Raw genomic sequence first — 24870 nt, 5'->3', positions numbered from 1 at the left:
AGCCAACTTCAGCCCGGGGCCGCAACGAGGCAGCGGAGGCTCTTTTGTAGGATCATCTCGTGCTTCAATGTTGCATGGGACTAACGGAGCACTGACTCTCGCTCCGTTCAAAAGTTGCCCCATCGACCCTCATGGCTTCCATCCCATTCCCTCTCGCACCCAACAACGGCGATGGGCAGGTGAATCCATATCAGGTATTTATAGGGCTCTTGATTTCCCTCGATTTTTCTTTCACCTCGGGTTGTTTTATTCCCCCAAGCCAGTCTCATGAATCACTTTCTTGATGTCCCTTACCTACTAGGTAACCCGACCAGAGAAATTCCCTTCTGAGTATCCGAGTCAGTTTTCAACAGTGTGACCTCTCCCCCCTCGGTCAAAATGCCCTACCCACACAGCACGTCGTCAACTTGGACGTCTACCCTGTAAGATACTATAAAACAGACCATCTTTCAACTCCGTGCTTGGTCTCTGATGGTACATTGCTCCGCTAGCTAAAAATACATGGTCTCTTCAGACAAGCTTCATCCACCCATCATGCCACCACCGCTGCCCAGAGAGGCTCGACGGGTACACGAAGCCCTGCTCATTGCCAGGGATCAAGTGGAGATTATCGGTCTAATGAGCCAAAGGAAGAGCACATGAAAGAGAACCTTCTTGGAATAGGGTCCCAGTTTGAAAGCAACAAGTGAGACGAACTTGTGATGGTGGGACACTCGTGACATCTATCTGGGTACAGCCGTCATGTCCCCATCCTAGGGCAGTCAAGCATCTACCTGGTGCCCATGTGATAGGCCTTGATTAGAGGTAGGGTAGTAGTATTTATTTGACTTGGCGCTCTGGACACTGAGGCATACATTCATGGTTGATAGATTCCAACCTTGTCCAAATACAACAGCTGCCCACCCTTCTCCCGCCAGCTTCCCCACATACTCAATTATGAGACCCTGACTCGGATAGTCTTATCACTTTTAACATCTCTGATACCTATCGCATTTTACCACCGTCATTGAAACTATAATTCCTTTTTTGAACGCTTGGTCTCGAGCGTTTACAACTGTATGTATATGGGCGTCATGTATGGATGTACTCGTACGGATACGGAATAGAAGCGAAACCAGGCAAGCGCTCCTGACATCTCCCCGGTCTTCAGAGGACTCCCGAAACATCAAGCCTTCTATGACACGGCGCAATAGCACAGTCCGAGGGAAACCATCAGCGCGCCACACAGTTTTCATGTTGGGCAACGCACACGGGTCGAATCAACAGATCGGGCAAGTTCAAACCATAGATATCAGGATGCCTCGCAGGGCAGTGTCATTCCTATGCTATGTCCTACCTAGACTACATAGTTTTTAAGACGACATCTTGGGAAGATCACTCCTTCAACATGATGCTGAATGGCGCCGCGGCATGTACACATTCGTACCTAGGTACCTGGGGCTCAAGGCCGTGGTACCGTGCGCCGGCTCCCTGCGGACCCAGGCGCCTGCCTCTCCGCAACACATGCTCACTCTCACTGATCCATTTCGCCCACCTGATTGATAATGGCCTTTAGCATACAAGTCGGTGCCGGGTTCCCGTCCCTCTGGTCGTCCGTCTCTTGTGAGCTGTCATTTTCGCGGTATGCAGGCCGAGTCAGGCCCGGCCGGACGTCACTGATCCGAGCCAGGACGAGTGGCCGCCAGCTGTCTGTCTGTCACGTCCCAAGGCTGCGCGCGATAAACCCCCTGCGTCCCCCGAGTCTCGTAGAGATTATTTCAGATTCTCGTTCAGGGCTCTTTGGCACTATCACTACTAGTGTACGTACTGTGGGTAGTAGCGGCGGGTGTCGGGTATCATCAACCTATCCAACAAGACACCCTCGCAGCCCATCCCCCAAAAACGTTGTCGATGCTTGAGACTGAAAGGACACAACGGACCGCCCTGCCCATCTCCCAAGCAAGAAAACCAGGCCAGGCCACCCGGAAGACGTTGGGCATAGACATAATACCACCTCCCTAGGTACCCAGATAATCAATCCTTCTTTCCCTTCCCCTTCTTCCCACCCCCACCACCCCCACCAGAACCACTCGCAAACGACGCGGCCCTCCTCGCCTCAGCCGCCCGCGACGCCCACGTCCCCACCCGCCGCACGCTCTCAAAATCGCTGACGGAGCTCTCGTCCGACGACGAGCTGTTCTGCTCGACGCGGAAGCTGAAGTCGACGGTGCCCACCAGCCCTCCGACGGTGGCGATCAGCCCCTCGAGGTCGCCGACGATGAGCGTCGAGCACACCTGCAGGACGGCGAACTCGGTGTAGCCCTTCTGCTCCATGTTGCGGACGTCGAGGAGGCTGCGGGCCTCTAGGGGCGGGTTGCTCGGCGTGTTGTTGTTGTGGCGACTGCTGGTGGTCTTTTGGTTGTTGTTGTTGGGGGACGGCTCGGCCGAGTGTGTGGACGAGGATGACGACGCTGACGATGAGGAGGAGGAGGAGGACGATGATGCGGATGACGAGCGGCGCGCCCCTCCCCTAGATTTATGATGGTGGTGGTGGCGGGATGACCCAATGGGGGTCCCGTCCGCGCGCATGCTGAGGAGGTGGCGCGTCATCTCGTAGGGCTTGGGGAGCGGCAGGTACGGCGGCAGGGACTGGCCCGAGAGGAGGCAGTTGGAGAGCAGCGTGAGCGTGGAGAGGATCTGGTTGTGCACGGGCGAGACGTCCTCAAAGACCTCGCCCAGGGCGTGCATCCAGTCCTTGTCGGAGTTTTCCGCGGGCCCCTTGGGGGCCAGGTAGGTGAGGACGTAGGACATGAGCGTGCAGTAGTTCATGATGCTGTTGTTGTTGGGAAGGGCCAATGGTCAGTATGGATTTTCCACGGCAGACAGGAGATTGACGGGGGTAAGTAAGCAAGTTTGACGTACCGAGTAGACCGTACTATGATGTCTTGGTACTGCTCTTCGGGGAATTTGCCGCCAAGACTGGGCTCGAATTTCTGGAAGTTTGCGTGCATCTGCAGCGAAGGAAGAAGCATCGTCAACTTTCCAAACAGCTTCTGCCGGACCTTGAACAGCGAGTGCGCAGGTGTTCCTGGGACCTCCATGTCGCCGACAGTGCCCCTCATGGTCGCTCTCATGGTGGTGTGTACGACGCTGGAGTAGTTGGCGAGTAGATAGAGCACCGCGCTCAGATCCTTGCGAAGCCATGTCCGATCTGAGAAAGGACTCGGGAAAACAGTCCAGAAGAAGGCAACAAAGGCACCGGCAGCTACAGTGGCTAGTCGATACGGGGCAAGGGTATAAAGTGGGTAATAGGGCTGTCCGCTGGACTCGGATGCCGCTATCCCGAGCAAATCTGTTTGGAGCTCGTAGCCAAGGATGAGGACCTTGAGAGAAGCATGTCAGTCTCATCGGGAGTCCCAACAATCACCTCACATGCGATCAAGAGAGGAAGGGAATTGACGAACCTGGGTGACGATGCAGATCATGGTGGCGGGTATAAATTGAGGATATTTGAAGAAGAAATAATATTCGATAAAGATGAAAAGCCAGAGAAAGACAAATATTCCCGGTACTTTCCGGTCGACAATGTAGTAGATGATAAAACAATTAACCATTGCGATAAAAGTGCCCCCTATCCGGAGAAGGAAGCCAAATGTTGACTGGCCAGAAGCTGGAAAGAATTCATTGTCAGCTCCTGGAGCTACGCACCCACCAAAGAAAGGATAGCAATCAAGGCGACTTACTCTGCGACATCCCGATGGCAATAATAATCATAGCCCAAACGAGCCGCTGCTTTATAAAGAACTGCTGCGACGCCTCGAGGAAAGCAATGATGCCGATGGTCATGGTGGCGCAGGCGACGCGGAAGCCAAAGACCGACTCGTCCGAGCCGAAAAAGTGCGAGAAGCGCCGCACACCGTTGCCGAAGCGCTCCCAGGCGTTTGCGGGGGGCAGGTGTTCCGGGTCCTTCTTGTGCATCCAGCCCTGGCCGAGGTAGACGACGTTGGTGCCGGTCTCCATGATGTCGGGCGAGTCCTCGGCGGTCGAGTCCTCGTTGCTGAAGATGCCGAGGAACCACTTGCGCAGGCGCCGGCCGCTCGGGAATATCAGGCGCTTCTTGGACATTGTCCCGTCCTCTGCCCATGCTTCGGCGAATGCTACGAGATCCTGCACGGCCTCGCCGGTGGCTTGCATCTGTGGGACGTGATTTTGTGGTTAGTCTCCGCAGGGCAGAGGGTATGAAGCACCGGGCGCTGAAAGACTCACCAACTTTTCCAGGTACAAGATCACATAGAGCTGTGCCTGGTCATTGCGCCTCTTCTCAAACAACCTGGTGCTGTCCTGGGGCCAGTTCTCAAGATCCCCATCCGCGCACAGCCCCTTGTCCTTGGCCCACAGCCGGAGGATCTCGCCCTTGCGGGAATTGAACGTCTCGATTTTGGCATTGATGACGCTGGAGAACCCGACCTGGCCGGGACCGAGCACCCCGCCAGAAGCCTCGACATCGGCATCTGCACCTGCCTGCTGGGCTGCCGCCTTCTTTTGCGCCTTGGGCTGAGGGAAGAACTTGAGCAGGATGCCGGCGTGGTCGACCCCCTGGGTGATGGCCTCGGACAGGATCTCGAAGGGCTCGTGCAGCTGTCTCATGATGTCGTTCCAGATCCGCTGGCTGTCTTCCTTGCCGATGGGCTCGAAGCGCTGGAATATGCCGCCGTCCCCCGGGCCCTCGCCGTCCCAGCCCCTTTCCCTGCCGACCCGCTGGAATATGTCCATGATGGTGCCTATGCCGGTCATTGGGATAACACACATGCGGATCAGGTTGAACATCTCGCTGAAGTCCTTGGCGCTCAGGTGACCCCAGGCGATATCACGCTTTGCGAACTTCATGTCGCCGTAGATCTTGCCCATGAGCTCCCTGATCGCCCCGATGGTGCCCCGCAGCGCCATGGCATTCTTCTGCTCCTTGGTCAGCTTCGGGCCCTTGTCCTTCTTCCCGCCCTTCCTCTCCTTCTCTGAGCGGCCGGCACAGGTTTCGGTCATCTCGAGGGAGAACATGTCCTCCTTCTCCAGGCCCTGGAGGTACTGCTTCTCAAGCACGATTGACTTTTTGAAGAGCCCGAGGACACCGGCCATCTGCTTGGTGACGACCTGGCGACTGCTGATGGGGAAGATAATGAGGGACACGGCAGTAGCGATAGCCAGGCCACTGAGGATGGCGGTCAGAAGCCTTTGGACGAAAGTCTCGGCGACGGCTAGGGTGGGGAACTCCGGGCCAAAGGTGCACGAGATGTCGACGACGATGCTGTAGATGATGACGGGGATGTTGAAGGCGGGACACTTGGCCCTCACGGTATTGCTCAGCCATATCTGGAAAAACAGCCAGACGCCACACACGGCGCTCTGGCTCGAGTTGTAGGGGGCGCGGCCGTTGGCCTGGATAAAGGCAGCCATCTCGCGGAGATCGGAGGTGTGCAGGCGAGCCTGGACGGCGGAATAGTTGATCAGCATGGCCATGGCGCAGCCTATGCAGGTGGCCAGGATGTTCAGGATGATGTTCTGGACGAACTTGCCGCAGGGCAGGACGGAGAGGGACAAGACGGTGATGACACCGACGAGGTATCCCAGCGTGGTCAGTTGACGCGTTACTGCCGGCGCCTGATATATGGCAAGGCCAATGACGGGGGCAATGGAGCCTCTGTGGGTTCAAACCAAGGGGCGCTGGTCAGCATTGGCTCATGGTCGTTGGAGGCACAGGGAGACTGACTTGAACATGCTCTTGAGGAGGATGTCATTGAGGCCCAGCTTCTGCATTGTCCTGGCCACAAGACCGGGAGGCTTCGGTTTCTCCTGGGGAGCTTCCTCCTCGACGGGCTCTGGCGCCAGCTCGTCCTTGAAGGTCGGGGCGTTGCGCAGAGGGTCCTGGGCCGGATCCAAGCCAGGCGACTGGGAGGAGGATTGTGTGTCATTCTGGCCCCCGCCGCGTGCCACCTTCTCCTGCGACTGTGTCTCCTGGCCCGAGGGCTGCTCTTCTTCTTGTTGGACCGCCCGCGTGGGTTCGACAGCTCCACTAGCAGCGTCGGCAGCAGCCATGGCGGGCAGCGGATGTGCCGGCGCGCCTCGGGACTGGCGGGCGCAACGCTGGGAGTGGGGGAGGGGATGTCGATGGCCGAGGAGGATCGGGCTTCGTGGTTCTGGCTGGCTGCTGCTGGCAGTTGTTCAGTTTGGCCGTCTGCGAGGTCGCGCAGAGCATTCGACACGAGCCAGCCGGGAGGAGAGGGCGGGCATCGTGGATATGGAAAAGAAGAAGAAAAAGAAAAACAAAAGCAACGGCCTCTCGAGCATCAATGCACGCAGCTTGGCTTAGTGATGGCCCTAATCGACGACGTTGGAGGTGGGACCAGGGCTGGAGTTGGAGGTGGAGCTCGCAGCCTGCAGCCCTCCCTGATCCCTGCCCGTTATGACGCTGCTTGGCTGCCAGCGGATCTCGACAGATGAGCCGTTGCCCTGCGGGATCGAATTTAGCAACTCACTGACTCAGTGCCGGCTTTTAGCGCTGCTGGGGTCGCTCCCGAGCAGGGACTTGCAGAAGCTGCTTCTGCTTTTGTTTCTGCTTCCCCTCGTCTTGTTGTGATAGTAATAGCCTGCCTTTTCTCAGCCTCAACAGAATCACACGCATGTCCTTCTTGCTGAAACTGCTGCGCCAGAACATGACGCCGTGGTTACTGGTCTTGAAATGATTATGAGACTGAGATCAATTGATATTCATACAGTTCAGATGGCATCAGATCGGTCGGTCATTTTCAACCCAACCCAGCCAACGAGGGCGGGACCGGTGGCTTTAAAGAGCAATCATTGCTGCAGTGGCTGACTGTTTGGCTGACAGCTTGGCGCCCCCTGCTGACACTGCTCCTGATCACCACATTTGCAGCCAACCTGTCAGGAGATGAGCACAATGATGGATGGACATGCGAGACAGTATCACAGCGTTAGGCTAAGATCTTTGTTCGACCCCAGCTGCAGCCCATCTTGGTTGGACCCGACAACCAGCCGACAGCAAGTAATTCTGCGCTATCGAGAAACAGGGAAAAAACCTGACTTGACAGTATGCGTCGGTTTGTGAATGTCTTCAAACGCCTTGTTTCATCTTGCTACCACGATCGTGTACCTGGGCTTGACCTGGGCTTGACGACAACCTTGCAAACCTCGTCGGGAGTCTCCGAGAAACACCTGAGTCTTTTCGATACATTCTAGTTAGCCGCCAAACCCGCCCGTTTGACTCGAAAGAGCCATTCAACCGGTGCCACTAGCTTTGCAGAGAGTCTTGGTCGATAGGGCAGCGGAGCAAGGCTGGCAGCCATCCTAGGTAGGGAGCAACTTCAACTTGTTGGGATGGCAGAGGTGCTCCTTTCTGCTTATCTTGGTCGAGCTTGGCTGTGATCCAGTGTCAAGCATGTTGGGCTCGTAACTACTGACGGCAGGAGACGACGTGTCAACAAGTTCCCTGTGCGGCAAGACAAGTTAGTCCCAAAGCCTCTAACAATGAACAAGAGCTTAGTCTGCATCAAATTCCTGTGAGCAGCTTGTTGGCTCTGGCCAGAACAGCTGCTCGCCTGGAACTTCGCCCTGGACCACCTCGACAGTTCTCTGGATGCATTTGTAACTATGCATTCGCACAGAGAGTCGCGCAGCCATTTCGATCTTCAAACCTCTTATGAGTATCCACAGTCCGCGACCATGTGGATCTAATCTGCCCTCGGGTTTCAGTATTGTCAAGCACTCGGAGGAAGGCAGAGCTGGATGGAGTTCTTGGCAGAACGAAACAACATTGAAGGCTCGAGACGGATTGAGAGTTTGAGAGTGGGGCAACTACTGTAGGCCTGGTGGTCATTCAAAATAAACAAACCTTGCAACTCATTTTGACCATTGAGTTATGCCCTCCAATGAATGGGCTGTCACAATGGAGCCTGTTGTCCTCGATGGCGATCCAAAACATCTCACAAATACGTACTACTTGCAGAATGAAGTCTCGTTGGCAAGAGGTCTTGATGAAGCCTCCTGCAACTCAACTCTGAAATATCCATCCTGTCAAGCATCCCACTGAAAATAATGACCAGAGTCAGTGGGCCGTCATGAGAATCCCTGCTGGCAGCTTCCATGGTCCCTAACACTGGTGAACACCAGCACACGCTTCGATAGGTATCAGGTGGTAATGACACAGGTTTTCACTTCACCCTCAACGCCCATAACTCAAGTGCTACCAGATCCATCTGACAGTGTAGCATCTGCGGCAGCAGACCTCTTGGAATCACAAGAGCGGCGGGTGGCTCTGACACTTGAACCATTGTTTGCCCATGGCCGTAAACAGAAGTGTGAGTTGACTAAGTAGCAGCTCAAGCACTCTTTATTTTCTCATAATGTAGTAGAATCAGCACTCGACTGGCCCACAGGTGCTCTCCACGATGCATATACTTTCCCCAGCGAGGACTCAGCGAGGCTTGAATACAACTTCGTAGTCAGCTACAGTTAATACTCAGAGGACAATGCGATTGAATGCCCATTGTGCCAGTCTATGTGTCTCCAGAATGTGCGCATACTCTGCCTGGCCCTGTTTGTTTACTGCGCCCACGAGCTATTGTTTTCATCCCATGTGCCTTCACACAATTAAACACCTGCACAAGAGAACAGGGCTTGACCTCACCTCGCCCACCCAGCAACAAACAAACGCCCCAATCAAGTCGGAGCTAGCTGCAGTAATTGACAGCTCCCCAGCTGCCCCGCCCAGCCACCGTTGCCACGGCCAGTATTTGAAGCTCTCCCAGCCCGACTGTTGTTTTTCGAAGTCCCTTCCCTTCTTCTTCCCTCCCACAACAACGAGAGAGAGACATCGCCTTCTGCCCACCAGCGACAAGACCCAGCTGATCCATCACCAAAGATGGAGCCCATGACCATGTCCCTCCTCTGCGCCCTCGCCCTCCTCCTCCTCCCCTACCTCGTCACGGAGCCGCACCACGTGCGCGTCGCCGTCGCCCTCTGCTGCTGCGCCCTCTTCTCGCGGGGCGTCGCCAGCCTCGGCGCCGCCGCCGACCTCGACACCGCCAGCGCCACCACCGCCGCCGCCGGCGTCCTCGCCTTCCTCTTCGCCGTCGCCCACCACCCCCTCTCGTGGCTCTCCCTGGTCCTCCTCGCCGACCCCGCCGCCGTCCCCGCCGGCGAGCGGCCCCCGCCAGCCGCGGCGTGGTTCGGCAGGCCTCGCCAGCTTGTCCCGGCCGCCCACGGCTCGCGGGGGAGGGAGAGGAGGAGGTCCAAGCCCAAGCCCGCCACCACCACCGACGCCGACGCCGACGCCGCCGAGTCCGTCTTGCTGCTGAAGAAGAAGCTCGAGCGCGCCGAGGCCGAGAAGGCCGACCTCGAGGCCGAGAACCGTCGCGTGGCGGCCCAGCGCGACGGCTACAAGAGCCTGAGCGCGCGGTACTGGACCATGGCCAAGATGTGCATGGGCGCCGCCGAGGGCGCAAAGTCCAGTCGCGACCGGGCCCTGCGCAGGCGCGCGTCGTGTTTCCAGAAGGCTGCGGCTGCGGCTGCGGGGGCCGACGACAAGATCGCCCGCCTCGAGGCGTCTGTCGCGGAGAAGGACCAGGTGATCGAGGACAAGGACAGGATCATCGAGGCCAGGGAGGAGGAGATCGCGAGCCTCTACGCCATCATCGGCGGCGACGACGACACCGATGACGACGACACCAACAGCGGCCCTCCCCGAGGAGGAAATGCGCAGCACCACACCACGGCCACAGAGCCGAGCGGCGCGCCTCCTGCCCCTGTTGACGACTCTTCGGTCCCTCCTCGTCCTTCTCCTCCTCCTCTTCGTTCTCCCTCTCCTCCTACTGCTGCCCCGGTCCTCTCCCCGTGCGCCTCGTCGACCCCGTCGCCAGCCTCGTCTGCCCCTGCGTCGCCCGCCTCGTCTCCCACCTTCTCGCCGCCTGGCTCGCCAACCTTCCTCCCCCTCTTCCCGAAGGTGGCCCCAGGGCTTCCAGACCTCGACCATCTGGATTCGGCCTCTGACGCCGCGTCTCTCGCCTCTGCGTCTTCCGACCTGGGACTCCTGTCCGGTGATGGAGCTTAGCAGACTCCTCCGGCAGGTGAGCCCACGGCCGCCGACCCGCAGCCCTCTCCTGCTCCTGGCCCGTCCCAGCCTGAGCCGCTTATCGTCGAGCTGGTTCCCGAGTGGTTCCTCGCCGAGCCGCACTTCGACGAGACCCCTGAGCCATATGTCTACGAGCCGCGGTACGCTCGTGAGTACAGCAAGTCTGAGCTGTCTGCGCTGGAGGCCTTCGACCCCCGCTACCGCTGCCCTGAGCCATACGTCTACGAGCCCCGGTACGACCCCGAGTACTGCGGGTCTGAGCTGTCGGCACTCAGGGCTTTTGACCCTTGGTTCAGCGCCGCCCAGCAGCCTCTCCCTCCTCAGCAGCAGCCTGTGTGGGAGGATACCAGCACCTGGCTTTTCTCATATGTCCGCCGGCACTATCCTGATCACACCGACGACGAGGTCTCTTCTTTCTTGCGCCAGTACTATGTCGACATCCGTCAGCAATACCCTACCCTGACCGACGACGAGATCACCTCTCTGCTGGAATCTCACGCCCAGCCCGATGTTGCCGAGCCCCCATGTGCGCCACCCCAGCAGCCCGTGTGGGAGGACGTCAACACGCGGCTCTTCAGCTACGTCCGTCAGCACCACCCCGGCCGCACCGACCTTGAGATCTCCTCTCTCCTGGCCCAGCACTACGCCGAAGCCCGCCAGCAGGATCCCACCCTCACCGACCCCGAGATCACTTCTGTGTTGGAGTCCCGTGCCGGTTTCAATGACGCCGAGCAGTGTTCGTCGCCTCAGCAGGCTGGTCGATCTGAATCCCAGCCTTCTATCCCAGAGCCCCAGGCAGGCGTGGCATCGGCCTCTCCTCCGCCGCATATCGCAACCGACGAAGCACAAAATACACCAGCGCCTCTCGCCTCCGCCGTGCCCAGCCCACCTCCCACCCCGGCGCATCCGGCCCCTGCCCCTGCCCCTGCTCCTCCCACCACCACCGCCGCCGCCGCCGCCGACGACGACGACGGCGACGAAAACTGCCTCATCAAGTCGATCAGGAAGACGCGCAGGAGGACGGCCCTCCTCAAGACGGGCCCCATGCAGTGGATGCCAGAGAAGGTCGCCTACGGGATCAAGGAGGCCCTCGACGACCTCCGCGCCGCGAACCGCAAGTCCAAGAAGCGCCTGCTGTCGAGGAAGGGCCCCATCAGCCAGACCGGGTCCGTGGCGTTCGTCTTTGACTACGGCGGGTTCATGCCCGGCGACCGCGCGGCGCGCCCACGGGCGAAGAGGGAGTGGATCAACGCGTACATGCAGCTTGTCCTGGACAAGCGCTGCGGCCGCGTTGCTGGTGATGCCACGCTCGCGCCTGGGAGGAATAACAGGGATGGGTACCTGGGAGAGGAGCGTGGGGATTATGAGGACGGTGCCGACCCGGAGGATACCATCCCTGACGACCTGGCCAATGAGCTCTTCGCGGACGAGCCGGATCCGGAGGATACGGTTCCCGACGACCTGGCTGATTCGCTCTTCGTTGACGAGGCGGGTGGCGGCCAGGATGATGGGGAGGAGGACGTCGACCCGGCCTACAGCGGCCTCGAATCGCGCATGTCCGAGATGAACATCCAGCATGGGGCTTCCCCGTCTGGTTGAGGCGGAGATGGTCTTGCTGCGGTCCCGCTGGTTGCAGACAGCTAGGCCGGCGACCAATCTGCCGATCTGCTAGACATCTGGTGCAGGGCAGACCCTCTCGACGAAGCAGCTTGTCACAAATGTTCAGCGGCCTGTATCGCTGAGTCGCGTCATCAGTCGCGTGGCTCGGTCTCTTGAGTGATCCCCCTGGGGTAGCGATACCGGTCGGCTCAACAAGAACCTGTGTTCGATGGGGATAAAGAGGGAAACGATGTGTACAGTCTTTGCGGAACGGGAGAGAGTTCAAGACACTGTAATTGGCGTTTGTTATCAGGCACGAGTCGAAGGGCTTGCAGTTGGAATAAGAATAAGAGGAGTTTTTGAGTCGCCCCGCATGATGAGCACTTGGAAGAATAAGTACGGGGCAGCGTTTTGATAGTCCCTTGAAGAAGAGATGACAGCACAGTCATATGAATGATACAACGCGTACGCCCCCGATGGCTGAGCACCTAATCATCTAGGATGGATCCATACATGCATGGCTGATCCTCGTGACGGTACTTTCAGACGCATTATATGTCGTGCCGGTATGTCTGTCTCTGCGAGCCCCAAAATGACTACGGTGAGCGGTTAAATTACGACAAGACCGAAACTATCACACATGCTTTTGATACGTTGTCAGAATTCGCAAATAGATGGCAAGATGATGTGTTAATAGCACGACTCATGACCCGAAGTGCCGGGCCCGCCTCAGCCTTATCACTGCTGGGGACCGCACGGCTTGTAGATCATACGGGCCGGTAGCTAGGTATTTAACTGCACTGGCTGCAAGATCGCAAACTATACGCGGATTGGCGAGTCAAGTCTGCGGATCCGAATGTTGTTCGTGTATCTGTCCGAGCACGACGTGCAGGCCAGAGCATGGAATTATGGATCTGTGATAATCAGGGACTCCTCGCGTGTCAGTGGATGGAGACTGTTACGCAGATAAGAGCTCACACAAAATGTTCCAATTCAGGGAGTCATTGCCACTCGCTCCCTGAAATGTTGCATATATGTTTTTTGTCTCAAGAGTGAGACAGCGCAATCTTGACGTTTACCTTCGGGAACTCAAAGTCGATGCACTTTCTTCAGCTAGGGCATCCAAGACACACAAGCTTTTTCCAAAAGTAGAATAAGTTTGGACCCTCTATCGACGCGTTCAAGGTCCTAGTCGGCTCCGCATACCTCGCATATCCACGACAGGCCGGGATAGTCGTCTAAGTTGAACCCTTGGGCATCTTGGAGCTACCCCTTGACAGAGGTACGCCAGCATAGCGATGCGACCACGAAATTGCCCTCCCTGGCCGTTAAACTTTCAATTGCCCTCCTTCTTCACCTCCAGACTGCCCAGCATGGAATTTCAATGACACGCCGCCCATCATGTATCTCCCATCAAACAGGTCCAGTTTCTTGTCAAAACGATATATCTCTGTGATCGTGCTGGCAATCATCATATTCTTGTTTGTCACCAGTGAATCCGGGCCGGATCTCGACAGGCTGCGCAACCAGCTGACCGATTTTGCTATCCCTGGGCAGAAAGGCAGCTGGACGACACGGAGACAATTCGTTGATCGCGTCTTGGCCAACGACTTCTACACTACTGAATATGATGGGGCGGCTGTGCGGAAGCTCTGCAGCGAGGCGAAATGGCGCGACGACAGGGTGGTCGAGTGCAACAGGCTCGCAGGTGGTATTGGAAACATGAAGATCAACCTGCTCGGCTGCGTTAGGTTCAGCATTGAAGCTGGAGGTAAGGGGAGCCCCCAACCTGTACTACAGATCCTACTCGCATGCTGACCGAACCATCCACAGCAACGCTCATCACGCCGGTCCTTCACCCCAGGGAAGCCTTTGAGAGAATGGCGGACAGCTTCGGGTGGGATACTGACCTGCCCGTCTCATACATGTTCGACAGCGACCACTTCTTCGACACCTTGGCCGAGGACTGCCCCCAGCTGCAGATAGTCGACGAAGACGACCCGGCGTACAACATCCCGCCCGAGAGCGAGGCGTTTGTCGTCGAGCCGAAGAGGCTCATCCCCGTGGTGCACAACAACGTCCTCATCGACCCTTCGCTATGGAGGCCCGCGTTCGACCAGCACGTCGAGGAGATCCTGGCCCAGAACAGCCGGCCCGCCCCGACCAGGAAGCACCCGATCCGGATGAGCTTCGACGACGTCGCCTTCTCGTGGCCGGTGCGGTACGACGGCGACGAGTTCCGCAGCGACTTCGGCCTCATCGCGCGGTACCCCCGGCACATCCGCGAGCTGTCGGCGCGCGCCCTGCACAACCTGTACACGAGGCTGGGCACGCGCCAGGGCCCCTCGGCGCCGTCGCGCGGGCTGTTCCTCGGCGCGCACGTGCGGACCGAGCCGGACGCCCAGATCGAGGCGTGGTCCTCGTTCGAGCAGCAGGCCAGCCAGATACGGCAGCAGGTCGTGGACAACCAGCTGGGCGCGCTGTACGTGGCCACGGGGACGGCGACCGACGTCGACCGGCTCCGGGACGCCCTGGCCGACGTCGAGGTGCGGGTCAACGACACGCACGCCGGCCCGCCCCTGGTGCTGCAGAAGTGGGACATCCTGGACGAGGCGGACGTCATGCTGCTGGACGAGCTCACGTGGGACCAGATGGCCCTCGTCGACCTCGACATCATGCTCCGCGCGAGCCACTTTGTCGGCATCTGGGAGAGCAGCTGGAGCTGGACCATCGCGCTCAAGAGGCACGCCTGGGCCGAGCAGGAGCCCTATGACTACGACAAGCACCCCACCACGTTCCGGGATGAGCTGAGCATCCTCTATGGGCCGATAGGTGCTCAGCCGGTTATCGACCCGTGCTTTTGGTTGTAGATCGGGCAAGCTGTTTTATTCTTTTTTTTTTTTTTTTTTAGGCTGTCAAAATCAGGCGTCTCGGCAGTTAGAGATAGTAGAAGACAGGTCTGAAAGAGCTAGACATGTTTCTCATTCCAGAGCAATAAAGACGCGTTTCGCGCTCCACACTCTTGACAGGTCTTCCTAATCGTACCTGAGACAAATTACTCGATTTGACGGTCTGAGCTCCAAGAAACGTCTCACATCCAAAAGGGAACCGAAAGACCAGTCTTTGCATTATGTACGTTACATGGTTTCATCATTTGAATCGCGGCATTGGGACATCGTCGTAAGCGACCTCGTACCGCGTGACCTTGCGGATGGCACCCGATTCCTCATCACCCACTGACTCGGCCCGTTTTCTGTCGTGCACGGGGGACATGATGAACTCCTCGCTTGGGGTGGACCCGGTGTACGCCTGTGAGAGAGTCGACACCTGGCGGGGGTCCAGGATCAGGACCGAGGGGCGCTTGCTTGCAGATCCCTCAAACAGCTTCGCAGACCCGTCGAAGAATTGCGTCCACCTGCCGCGAGGGCGGCTGCCCTGGATGCGGCTGCCTTGACTGCGACTTCCGCCGGTCTCGTATGACAGTTTGTTGTTGTAGTTGCGATGGCGCTCGAACGCCAGGCAGGGGAAGACGACAGCAAGAGCTCGTTTACACATTGGTAGACAAGCGCAGATGATGGCCGTGTTGTCTTCTATTATTGTCCACATGGACGATGCAATGTCGTCTATAGATTGTCAGCACAACAGCACAAGGTCCGAGCACGGAATGTGGATCACAAACAAGTCGTGTCTGGGCTTGTGGAGGAGAAAGTCAATGTTTGCATGCGAAGAATACTGGTCAACGTGACACTGTGTTTGGGATTTCCGTCAGCAATTCATGTCATTCCACCACGATCACACAGCGAAGCAAATGTTACTCACAATGCACCGAGAACGAACACGCCCATAACTGCAACTTTCTCACCAATTGGAAGCTTGAGAGACAGTATCGGTTGGATAGGAAGAAGCAGAATGATCATATCAGTGGCGATGGAGAAGCCTGCGTTGGCGTACCAGCTCTTTTCGATACTGATGCAAGTCCCCGGAATGGTTTTGTCCCATGCTCTTGCCACCGGAGTGCACTGAAACACCGATGCAGAGAACGCCGCGATCATGTATGCTGTCACTATGCTAATGAGCACTCGAACAATCCAGCGGAACCATGTAAAGACGGCGAAGATACGCATATAGAGGAGTAGAATCGAAATCTTGGTCAGGTTCATAGTAAGCTTGTAGAATATCTGTGCCACGAAGAACAGCTGTGATGAAGCATTACTGGAGTTAGCATTGTCGGGCGCGGCGGAGATTAAGGACAATATAGTTCGTTGACTCACTTTCAGAGCCATGAGCTTGTTTTCAGGAGAAAGGTTGTAGATGTGTTGCCCAAATCCATAAGCGCAAGAGCCAAGCATGAGTCCCGACACGAGCGCGCAGAAGATCTGAAGGAAAAGCATCGTTAGCTAAAGGAGGACTCGGAAACCTCGGACTCCATCTTGCACTTACCCAGGAGAGAAGGCAGCACCAGTCATCCCAGCCAACAGACGAGTTTGAGTTGTGCCGGGACCAGAATCGAGCGGCAACGAAGCATGGCGTCACCACGAAGAAGACAATGCAGGGGATCTGGACCACGGGCGCGTTGCTGTCCCCTGGAATATTTCCTGTCGCCATCGATCCCTCGAAGTGCAGACCTCCCGCGTCCTCGGCGGGTGGCTCGACGCGCAGGCAGGTAACACGAAAGAATCCAACCGCCCAGTCGTCGCGGGGGGACGGTGAACAAATATAGGATATGCGTGTCTGCAGGTCCAATCGGAGATCTGAATTCAAGACTACACTGTCGGTCCGCTCAGGGTCCCGAGACAGCCCGGCTGGGTCGTAGCATTTCTTCGTGGGCGACTTGGGGCGGCGAGAGGGTTTCTGTTATGCCAATATCCCTTGTGATATTGGGGAAATCACACGGAAGTGGCGTTCAGGTACGGCAGCCACGGCGCCGGGCAAGGTTAAGAAGGTTCAAGGGATGGACCCCGTGGAACTAACTGTGTATCCGTAAGCCACAGCAGCAAAGGACCACAAGACCCCCCTTGCTGCAGGACGCAGGAGTGGTGAAGCGGAGAGCTGAGAGTATATTGCTTTGCAGAGTGGGACAGAGCTCCACATGGTCGAAAACTTCCGGGGGGGGACCCTTCGATGTGCGGCAAAGTTTCCGATGATGCTTCAGGTGCGCAACCATATTTCCCCAGCCAGTTGGTATTTCCTCGCGCAAGCGAACAGTAGAAGCAGCTTATCCTGCCTGGGAATGGTAAAGCTTGTCTCCTTTCCGGACTCGCCGTGCGTATATCTGCCTTCTCATGTGAGCTTCAAAGGCCCCTAAGGTATGTTGACTTTGGGGCCATTGGCGATCAGTAATACCACGAGGTGCAGTGATAGGACGATCGAACTGAAAGAAACTATGGAGCCCACATAAACGTGGCTTGACGAAAGACCAACACCCCACACGACACTCCATATTGGCGCAATCTCTGCCTATCATCTGTCCGAGATCGCAGACCACAATTCTTTCCATGTGACTTGAGAGAAACCTTTTCCTTTTTGGGCTGTTTGATGGCATTGGAAGTCACAATTCCGATGGCGTGAGGACATACAGAGTCGGCCATCTGTTCCAAAGAAGCATTGTCTGCTCATGGCAGTTATGGTGACGAAGAGGATTTGGCAATCCGAAATTTCCGGTCTGCCCGGAGATTGTAGCGAAGGGCGGCATATGTGATATATCACATGTGCTATCAGTGCCCGCCCGCCTGGAAGCGCAGCACGTGGCTTATATTGGCGACATCCGCGGCATGTAATTGATACCGTACTTGCTTCTGCCGGCACTTAGTGTCAATGAGATTGAGTGCTGATGCAGCACTGCCTGAAGACCTGCATGATGCATCGATGTGCTCTCACGACATAATGCGCCACGAGGTCTAGAATGCTTGTACCACAGCGGAACTCAGCAGGCCCGCCGCCGAGCTAAACTCTTATCTGTTTTGGGAGATCGGCCAGCTGCACGGAGCACTGCAAGTGGTCCTTGTTGGCTCGTCGGATATCACACTAATAGGTAGCCATTGGATGTGGATCGTGGTGGCCAAGCCAGCCAATGGACGAGTCCTCCCCGCCGACGACTGGAGACATCAATTTTCCCTCACTGCTCAGCTGCCGCAAAGGGCTACCTGGTCGTCGAGCCGAGCGAGCAGCCCACAACCGGACCAAACTCCCCGTCCAACCACGATCGCAGACAACTGGGACACAGTAAGAAGTAAATCGGGCAGAGATGCCGCGGCCCCAGCAAGAATTTCCGCGGCACGAGACCCTGACTACCCTCAGTTCCATTTGGATCCTTCTGCTTGGGACAATGCAACAATGCAAGTGAGCCGACGTGTTCCGATCTGATCCATCAAGTCGGGCTACTTCCATGGACGAGATCGTGCAGAGCGCACAGATGGCTGTGGAGCTGCTTCCGGCCAGTTGGCCATACTTGTGCCATCTCTAACCCAGCTGGGGAAGCCCCGAAATGCAGGTACTTGTCCGCTGCTGACGACAAGGGGCGCGGGCCGATAGAGGCCCGAATATCTGGGGACTTTGGGTCCATCACTGTTACCTTAAAAACGTCGTGCTCGGGAGATGCTGCACTGCATGACAAGAGCCTCCTGGTGCCACCAGCCAGCACGCAAAGTCCCTACCTGCGCCGATCATTGAACTCAAACTCGACGATGAAATCCGGTGCCGTTTGCACCTTGGCCCTCGGGCTTCTCGTCTCTCAGGCGCAGAGTATCGGATCTGTCGGCCAGGCCGAGGGGTCGATCGACACAAGCCCACAGCCATTCGACCTCAATGGATCCAATTATACGTACCCGTACCCGGTACACGTGTACAACTTTGAGAGCCAGTTCCAGGAGCTGCAGATGGCTTTCATGGACGTTCCTCCGGCAGGAAATGTGACATCCAACGGACAGGTTGCCGTTGTATTTCACGGGTCAGTCTTCCCCGATATATCCTAGGGTGTTATTGGCCTTTTTTCCACTTCAACATGAGTTCTAACACCATGCAGAAAGAACTTCTGTGGCCCGACATGGAGGGAAACGATCAACCAACTCGCGGCTCATGGGTACCGCGTCATTGCCGTTGACCAGGTTGGCTTCTGCAAGTCTAGCAAACCCGCAAACTATCAGTTCAGCCTCCAGCAGTTTGCTTCCAGCACAAGCAGCCTTCTCAATGCCCTTGATATCTATGAGGTGACCGTCATCGGTCACTCCCTGGGCGGTATGCTTGCTGCCAGATACTCAATGATGTATCCTAACAACGTCACTGAGGTAAGTCCCTGAAAGTCATTCCTTTCTGGGACAGACACGTGTTGATCTGTGTACAAGACCGTTCTCGTGGACCCAATGGGGCTGGAAGACTGGCTGGAGATCGGCGTCCCGTACCCGAGCCTGCAGTACAACTGGGAGTCCGAAAACGCCATGACATGGAATTCGATCAAGGGCTACGAGCAGGCGACCTACTACGTCGGCAACTGGGACCCCTCATACGACGAGTGGGTGACCATGTCTGCCAACATCTACTTCGGCAGCGAGCGCGACAACTACCTCATCAACCAGGCGCGTGTCGTCGACATGGTTCTCACGCAGCCCATCGCGCACTCCTTTGGCCTCCTCCAGACGCGGACCCTTCTCGTTACTGGCGACAAGGACAACACCGCCGTCGGGAAGCAGTGGTCGCCGCCGGATGTCGCGGCGAAGCTGGGCAACTACTCTGTGCTGGGACCCGAGACCGCGGCCAAGATCCCGAACTGCACGCTTATCCACTACCCCGAGCAGGGTCACGCACCGCACCTCGAGGACCCTGAGCAGTTCCATGCGGATCTGTTCTCGTGGCTTTCTTGGAGGCCATAAAAGGCTCAATCTGGAAAGCATGGGATCTGATTTTCTAGCACTTGAGGAGCATCCGGTCATGGGTTGATTGCTTTGCAGCCAGCTTTCTCCCTTTATCTTCTTGTCACATAAGTATTATACAAAAATTCACACACCATCAGAACGTCAACCGTATCGTCCCACCAAGCTCTTCAGTCCTCATCTTTGCTGGCTTTCTCCGCTGTGGATCCATGCCCGTGCACCGCAAGCTCTGGATAGGGGTACTTGGCCAGTAAATACCGTAAAGCAAATGCCATGACCAGAGCAATTACCATAAACACCATTGTGACGCCGAAGCCAGTGCGATTATGGTTCGGGTCTTTGATCGGGAAGAGGAAAGACCCATCTATAATGAATATATTAGCACAGACAGGCTTCGAAATTCCAACAGTTCGAAAGAAGTGATGTCACTTACAAATCGACGCGCTGTTACCGAGGGCGTTGACAGTTGCCTGGACAATGGCACGTTTCTCCGCAGGATGAGGGACTGCGCACCGAACTCTGTTAGCATGCAGGTTTCAACCGCGACAAGACACACGGATTTTGAGGAGACTTACTGGAGTTCGAGACATAAATGCTGACAAGAGGGCCTTTCGCCGGGTCAGTGTGACTTCACAAAATACACAGCCTGGATATGATCTGTGCACTTACACGCAGCGTAAACACCTGCGACTCCAAAGCACAACAGGACGTAGCGCCCTGTGTTATTCAACACGCCGATGAGTATCGCAAAGCACACGATCGCGAGCGAGGAGGCAGCTGCGAGATGGAAGGCCCGTTCCTTGAAGTAGTCGGAAGAGAAACAGAACGCGAGGATGGCCACAAAGGCACAGACGTAGATTGGCGCGGTGTAGTATTGCACTTCGAATCCTTTATATCCCATTGACTGAAGAGAGACAAGCGGGTGTCCAAAGTCAGTCTCGCAAAATGCTCAATCGGAATCTCATGGGGCCGGGCATGGCATACCTTGACGAGCTCCGGGATGAAATATTGTATCGTCTGTGCGCCCGTGGTAGACATGTATGTCAAGACAAAAGCCCACATCCGCCAGTCCGTAAACGCCATCTTCAGAGCTACCTTGTGATGAATTGTCTCTCCATCTTGGGTACCTCCGAGGGAGTCTTCGACAAGGCGTCGGCTAGCCAGGGCGCGCTCGTCAGGCGTGAGCCAGCGCGTGGTGGAGGGAAAGTCGGGCAGGGCAAAGAACGCGCCCACAGACACCACGCAGGTGCCGGCGCCCTCCACGATAAAGAGCCACCTCCAGCCACTAATACCGTGGGAGCCATCCAGTGTCTGTAGGAGGCCGCCGGCGATGAGCCCGCCGAACATGCCCGAGAGTGCGACGGCGGTGTAGTAAACGCTGTAGCGGCGGCCGAGCTCGCTCTTCTTGTACCATGCTGATAGGAGGAAGAGCACGCCTGGAGCGAAGCTGGCCTCTAAGATGCCCAGGACGAATCGAAGGCCTGCGATCACCCGCCAGCTATGTGCGGCTGCCATGCACATGGACAAGCCGCCCCAGAGAAACATGAGCGTCTATGTGGGTAAGCTAATGGCCACACGACCTTTTTATGGTCGGGTCGGGAGGAAATACTGACTGGCATATATATGCTGGGCCGTACTCTCGTGAGAATCATGTTTGACGGCGTCTCGAATAGCACATAGCTGATGAAGAACACCAGGAGGGACACGGAGTAGTCGGTACTGGTCATCCCAAGCTCTTCGCCCATGCCTCCCTAAAACGCAACCAACGGATCAGTATCCTGTCACTTGTTGCTATTTATAAAAGACATGTACGCGTTGGACAGATACTCACAGTATAAGCATTGCCAATGTTACTTCGGTCGAGCTTATTATCGCCTGTCAGTAACTAGTCGAAGACGAGATTCGGATGTCCCGAGCAAAAACTTCCCATGCCCTGTGGTACTCACATAGCTCATTAGATACATGATCCAAACGCATGGGACCAATCGCATATCGATCTTTCGGAGAAAAGCGCGTTCCTCGGCACTTCCATCTTGACCGGGATCAGACCGTGGGCCTGCTTCGAGGTGCGCCGATGTCGAAGTCCGTTCTTCTTTGGTGTCAGGTTGAAGGGACATGTTGGCGTCTGCTCTGCTGAAGAAGTGGAAATCAACAGATATGTGTCCCTATGTCAATGAGTTGAATCGCCCCGCAAACGAAGTGCACAAGTTGAAGAACCAGACTTGAGAGATTTTCCAAACCGCGAACATTGATTGCCTGGGGCACGATCAGATTTAAAATGTTCTCGCCTCCAATGCCCCGATTTTACCCCAGACTCAATCCATCCACCACCCCGCAAAGTCAAACCAAGGCACGGGCTGACAGAACTAAGGCCCCGTAGTTATAATAGCACCGACTGGTCGGGATTATGATGCCCCATCAGGTGGTGGAATACCCCAGACCCTCCCCCACACTACCCCAGCCCTCCACGTCGAGTCAGTAGCCGTTCTGGGCATCCCGGGCAGCTGGGCAGCCATCCCGTCGGCTGGGAGGCATTTTAGTGTCGGTCAAGTCATCCCACGGTGGGGAGAGAGCCTCGAGACGCGCCGTCTCAGAAGCTTGGAACACACCCGCAGCAGTCCGTGGCTTGCACTAGCCCCAGCAGACAGTCCGAGTGCAGCACATCGGGCAAGGGACCTCGTCTCGCGCATCGAGAATCTTGGCACGTGTTGGGACGCCGAATTGTACCAACCACATGCTGCACGTATTCAAATGGGCGAAAGCTGCATATCATAGTTCTCCGGCGACGTGACAAGTGTTCAGGCCGGAAACATCCTCGGAAGGACTCTCTCCAAGCTGTGGCTCTAAATCCTTCTTCATAGTCACCAAGTAGAGACCTGGAAGGCCACACATTTGTTTACTTCAGTGCTTGAAACTGGCTAATATGATAATATCGTAGTAAATGCCACGTCGAAGAAAGTCAAGCCAGACTCCCGATAAATATAGGGTATGCTTGAAACACATACAGCTCACCCATCTGTCCTAGATACTGATATGCCATTAACGAGAGAATTTGCCACGGTCAATGAATCTCTAGAGCTCACCATCAGTACTACCAATGTCATCGAAATACTCAATGAAAAGAAAGCGGACGCCTTTCCCCTTCACAAAACCTTCCTTGGCCTTGTGGCAGACCGTTTCCATTCATACATCGACCTCTTTCAATGAGCCATCATACCTTTTCAGCTGAAGCAAGATTGAACCAGATGTGTTCTCCCTTTGGTATCATCATGAAGTGATCGACAAAGTCCATGTCCTTGGGTTTCGTCTTCTCACTGACGCCTAGGACGTAGTTTTTGATAAAGGTGGCAGCTATGATGCGCAACTCGAACATGGCCATCGATTGGCCCAAGCATTGACGAGTACCTTTGGTAAAAGGCATGAAAAGTTTCCTCATCTCCTCGGTGCCACCATTCGTGTCGAGCCAGCGAGATGGTTTAAAGGCGTCTGGTTCAGGGAATACCCGAGGGTCACGATGAGCACTATATGACGGCATTGAGACGACGGTCTGTGAAGGGTGGTAAGTCAGCTGGGTATTTTATGACTCAGGGCCGAATCCTCACCTTCTCTGGAATGAAATAACCTTCCATTTCTCTTCCACCTAAGGGTACCTCGCGGAGAAGACCCATAACCACAGGAGAGTGCTTCCTCAGGGTCTCGTTGATGACTGCATTAAGCAAAGGAAGATTCCACAGGTCCTTATGCTCCGGCATGCCATCGTGCATGGGCACAGCGCTAAGCTCGTCTTGAATCTGCTCCTGAAGCTCGGGCATCTGCGCCAGCTCCCAGAACAAGTATAGCAGGGTGAGCGCTGTCGTGTCGGTCGCTGCGAGGGTCAGGTTGGCGATCTCACCCGAGATCTGCTCATCAGTAAGACCATCGTCCTGTCCCGGCTCCTTACGTATGAGCTTGGTCAGTAGGTCTTTGCGCTGCGACGTCCGGCCGTATTTGTCGATGTATTGCTGAAACCGCTTTTCCCCATATTCGTACATGCGGTCATCCGACTGGAAGAAGAATTGGACCGACTGCAGCGGGAGCCTGGCAAGCAGCCAGGAGACTGTTGGGAAGCGACCCCGCAGGTCCCAGATCAAGAAGGCGTTGTCAAAGTCCTTGACGTACTGCGGGATCTGATGGCTGTCGAGGCCGCCAGTGGCCTGGCCGAAGAAGACCATAGTGGAGACATCAAAGGCTAGCATGCGCAACCAGTGGCGCAGGTCGATCGGTCCCCTCTGGCGCCGCTCCTCGATCCTGTCGAGCAGCTTGCGCATCTCGTGCCGGATGACGGGCTCCATGTCGTTGACGCTGGACTGCGCAAAGACGTGACTCAGCATCTTGCGCTTGTGCCTGTGGATGGAAATGTCCGTCTCGTTGAAGACTCCACCGCGGGCTATGTGCTTGTACCATTGCGCCTTGGAGAATTCGGTGTTCTGGCCGTAGATTTGCTCCACGACGTCGATGGCGTTGAAGCTGATCTCTCCTGGGGAAAGCTGCACGACGGGTCCATATTGGTCATGGAGGGCCGCTACCGTCTTGGCCCTCTTGCCTGCCAGCTCGACCAAGAGGAGCCACTTGTATGTCAACTTGGACAGCAAGGGACCGGGAATTCGGCGCAATGGCGACAGGAAGAGGGCGTATACGATCTGGTCTAATGTCAAGGTCTACTTCAGGGTGCATTATACGTCTGTGTATGGTGAAGCCCCACGAGACTTACCCTCCAGGAGACGAAGCCGGCCAGCACAACCAATACGGTCTTCAAGCTGTGTACAGAGAGCATATCGTCCGGAAACATGGTTCCAAGTGGGTTGCCTCTGCTGCACAAGGCTTCATACAGGTAGTGGAGAGAAATAATTCAGGAAATGACGGGCAGACATCGTTTAGGTGGTGGGTATGACTCCTTTATAAATACTAGTAGTTTGTGTGTATGAGCCACGGCGCCAAAACCACCACTTGTGGCGAGGCGAGGGGTTACAAGGTCGAAGTGCGAGTGCAAGTCTTATCTCAATACGACTGCAGATGTAACGACAGAGGGGTGCCGGGTTCAAGTGCGCCGTCGCCCATTTGCCGCAGGGGTCGGGCTTATTGACTTGGTCAGGCTAGGACGGAAGGTGAGCTGATACTTGCACGCCAATGCTCCGCCGGCGAACACCGACTACCGAACTTGCCCACGCACGCCTCTGGCAGCTCGACTGGCGGCAGTCGCCAGCGTCAGCTGCATGCTCCAGAGTCAGGCTTGCGGCGGGCTGACGT

At 56.3% G+C, this 24870-nt stretch overlaps 7 protein-coding genes across 7 annotated transcripts; 3 read left to right on the top strand and 4 right to left on the bottom strand.

The window, feature by feature from the left end:
- Positions 1-1570: 1570 nt before the first annotated feature.
- Positions 1571-6368, bottom strand: KVR01_013112 (uncharacterized protein). Its single transcript, XM_044788271.1, has 6 exons — positions 5744-6368; positions 4246-5674; positions 3723-4173; positions 3444-3649; positions 2902-3362; positions 1571-2812 (listed from the first exon to the last, which is right to left on the bottom strand). The coding sequence occupies exons 1-6, from the start codon at positions 6067-6069 to the stop codon at positions 2014-2016; spliced, it is 3672 nt and encodes a 1223-aa protein (XP_044637988.1). The 5' UTR covers positions 6070-6368; the 3' UTR covers positions 1571-2013.
- A 2543-nt stretch (positions 6369-8911) lies between these two features.
- Positions 8912-10099, top strand: KVR01_013085 (uncharacterized protein; the record flags this gene model as incomplete). Its single annotated transcript, XM_044783010.1, has 1 exon — positions 8912-10099. One exon carries the CDS (start codon positions 8912-8914, stop codon positions 10097-10099), a length of 1188 nt encoding a protein of 395 aa, XP_044637961.1.
- A 3021-nt stretch (positions 10100-13120) lies between these two features.
- On the top strand, positions 13121-14589 carry KVR01_013079 (uncharacterized protein; the record flags this gene model as incomplete). Its single annotated transcript, XM_044788981.1, has 2 exons — positions 13121-13490; positions 13553-14589. 2 exons carry the CDS (start codon positions 13121-13123, stop codon positions 14587-14589), a joined length of 1407 nt encoding a protein of 468 aa, XP_044637955.1.
- A 145-nt stretch (positions 14590-14734) lies between these two features.
- On the bottom strand, positions 14735-17336 carry KVR01_013099 (uncharacterized protein). Its single transcript, XM_044793753.1, has 5 exons — positions 16160-17336; positions 15991-16095; positions 15539-15915; positions 15399-15466; positions 14735-15342 (listed from the first exon to the last, which is right to left on the bottom strand). Exons 1-5 carry the CDS (start codon positions 16322-16324, stop codon positions 14870-14872), a joined length of 1188 nt encoding a protein of 395 aa, XP_044637975.1. The 5' UTR covers positions 16325-17336; the 3' UTR covers positions 14735-14869.
- A 1066-nt stretch (positions 17337-18402) lies between these two features.
- On the top strand, positions 18403-19584 carry KVR01_013111 (uncharacterized protein; the record flags this gene model as incomplete). The annotated part of the gene is made up of 3 exons (XM_044784805.1): positions 18403-18665; positions 18741-19002; positions 19060-19584. The coding sequence occupies 3 exons, from the start codon at positions 18403-18405 to the stop codon at positions 19582-19584; spliced, it is 1050 nt and encodes a 349-aa protein (XP_044637987.1).
- A 170-nt stretch (positions 19585-19754) lies between these two features.
- KVR01_013115 (uncharacterized protein) lies at positions 19755-21701 on the bottom strand (the record flags this gene model as incomplete). The annotated part of the gene is made up of 8 exons (XM_044782841.1): positions 19755-19948; positions 20018-20089; positions 20160-20192; positions 20254-20488; positions 20569-21135; positions 21198-21335; positions 21416-21448; positions 21531-21701. The coding sequence occupies 8 exons, from the start codon at positions 21699-21701 to the stop codon at positions 19755-19757; spliced, it is 1443 nt and encodes a 480-aa protein (XP_044637991.1).
- A 774-nt stretch (positions 21702-22475) lies between these two features.
- On the bottom strand, positions 22476-24577 carry KVR01_013107 (uncharacterized protein). Its single transcript, XM_044785020.1, has 3 exons — positions 24335-24577; positions 23187-24263; positions 22476-23131 (listed from the first exon to the last, which is right to left on the bottom strand). Exons 1-3 carry the CDS (start codon positions 24410-24412, stop codon positions 22796-22798), a joined length of 1491 nt encoding a protein of 496 aa, XP_044637983.1. The 5' UTR covers positions 24413-24577; the 3' UTR covers positions 22476-22795.
- Between the last annotated feature and the right edge of the window lie 293 nt (positions 24578-24870).

The sequence above is a fragment of the Diaporthe batatas genome (genome assembly GCF_019321695.1).
Source record: "Diaporthe batatas strain CRI 302-4 chromosome Unknown Contig00023, whole genome shotgun sequence".
NCBI classification, from domain to species: domain Eukaryota; kingdom Fungi; phylum Ascomycota; class Sordariomycetes; order Diaporthales; family Diaporthaceae; genus Diaporthe; species Diaporthe batatas.
Note: the sequence above shows the minus strand (reverse complement) of the source record. Positions and strands in the feature narration are given on the sequence as shown.

Bases quoted from the DNA above. Each gene is read 5' to 3' on its own strand.
- KVR01_013099 (XM_044793753.1), bottom strand. From the start codon at position 16,324: ATGGCGACAGGAAATATTCCAGGGGACAGCAACGCGCCCGTGGTCCAG. The intron at 16,096-16,159 runs GTAAGTGCAAGA...CTTTTCCTTCAG, and splicing joins GGTGCTGCCTTCTCTCCTGG to ATCTTCTGCGCGCTCGTGTC. The intron at 15,343-15,398 runs GTTTGTGATCCA...GACAATCTATAG, and splicing joins CACAAGCCCAGACACGACTT to ACGACATTGCATCGTCCATG.
- KVR01_013112 (XM_044788271.1), bottom strand. From the start codon at position 6,069: ATGGCTGCTGCCGACGCTGCTAGTGGAGCTGTCGAACCCACGCGGGCG. The intron at 5,675-5,743 runs GTCAGTCTCCCT...TTGAACCCACAG, and splicing joins CTCCTCAAGAGCATGTTCAA to AGGCTCCATTGCCCCCGTCA. The intron at 4,174-4,245 runs GTGAGTCTTTCA...CACGTCCCACAG, and splicing joins TCTTGTACCTGGAAAAGTTG to ATGCAAGCCACCGGCGAGGC.
- KVR01_013107 (XM_044785020.1), bottom strand. From the start codon at position 24,412: ATGTTTCCGGACGATATGCTCTCTGTACACAGCTTGAAGACCGTATTG. The intron at 24,264-24,334 runs GTAAGTCTCGTG...ACATTAGACCAG, and splicing joins CCGGCTTCGTCTCCTGGAGG to ATCGTATACGCCCTCTTCCT. The intron at 23,132-23,186 runs GTGAGGATTCGG...CACCCTTCACAG, and splicing joins GTTATTTCATTCCAGAGAAG to ACCGTCGTCTCAATGCCGTC.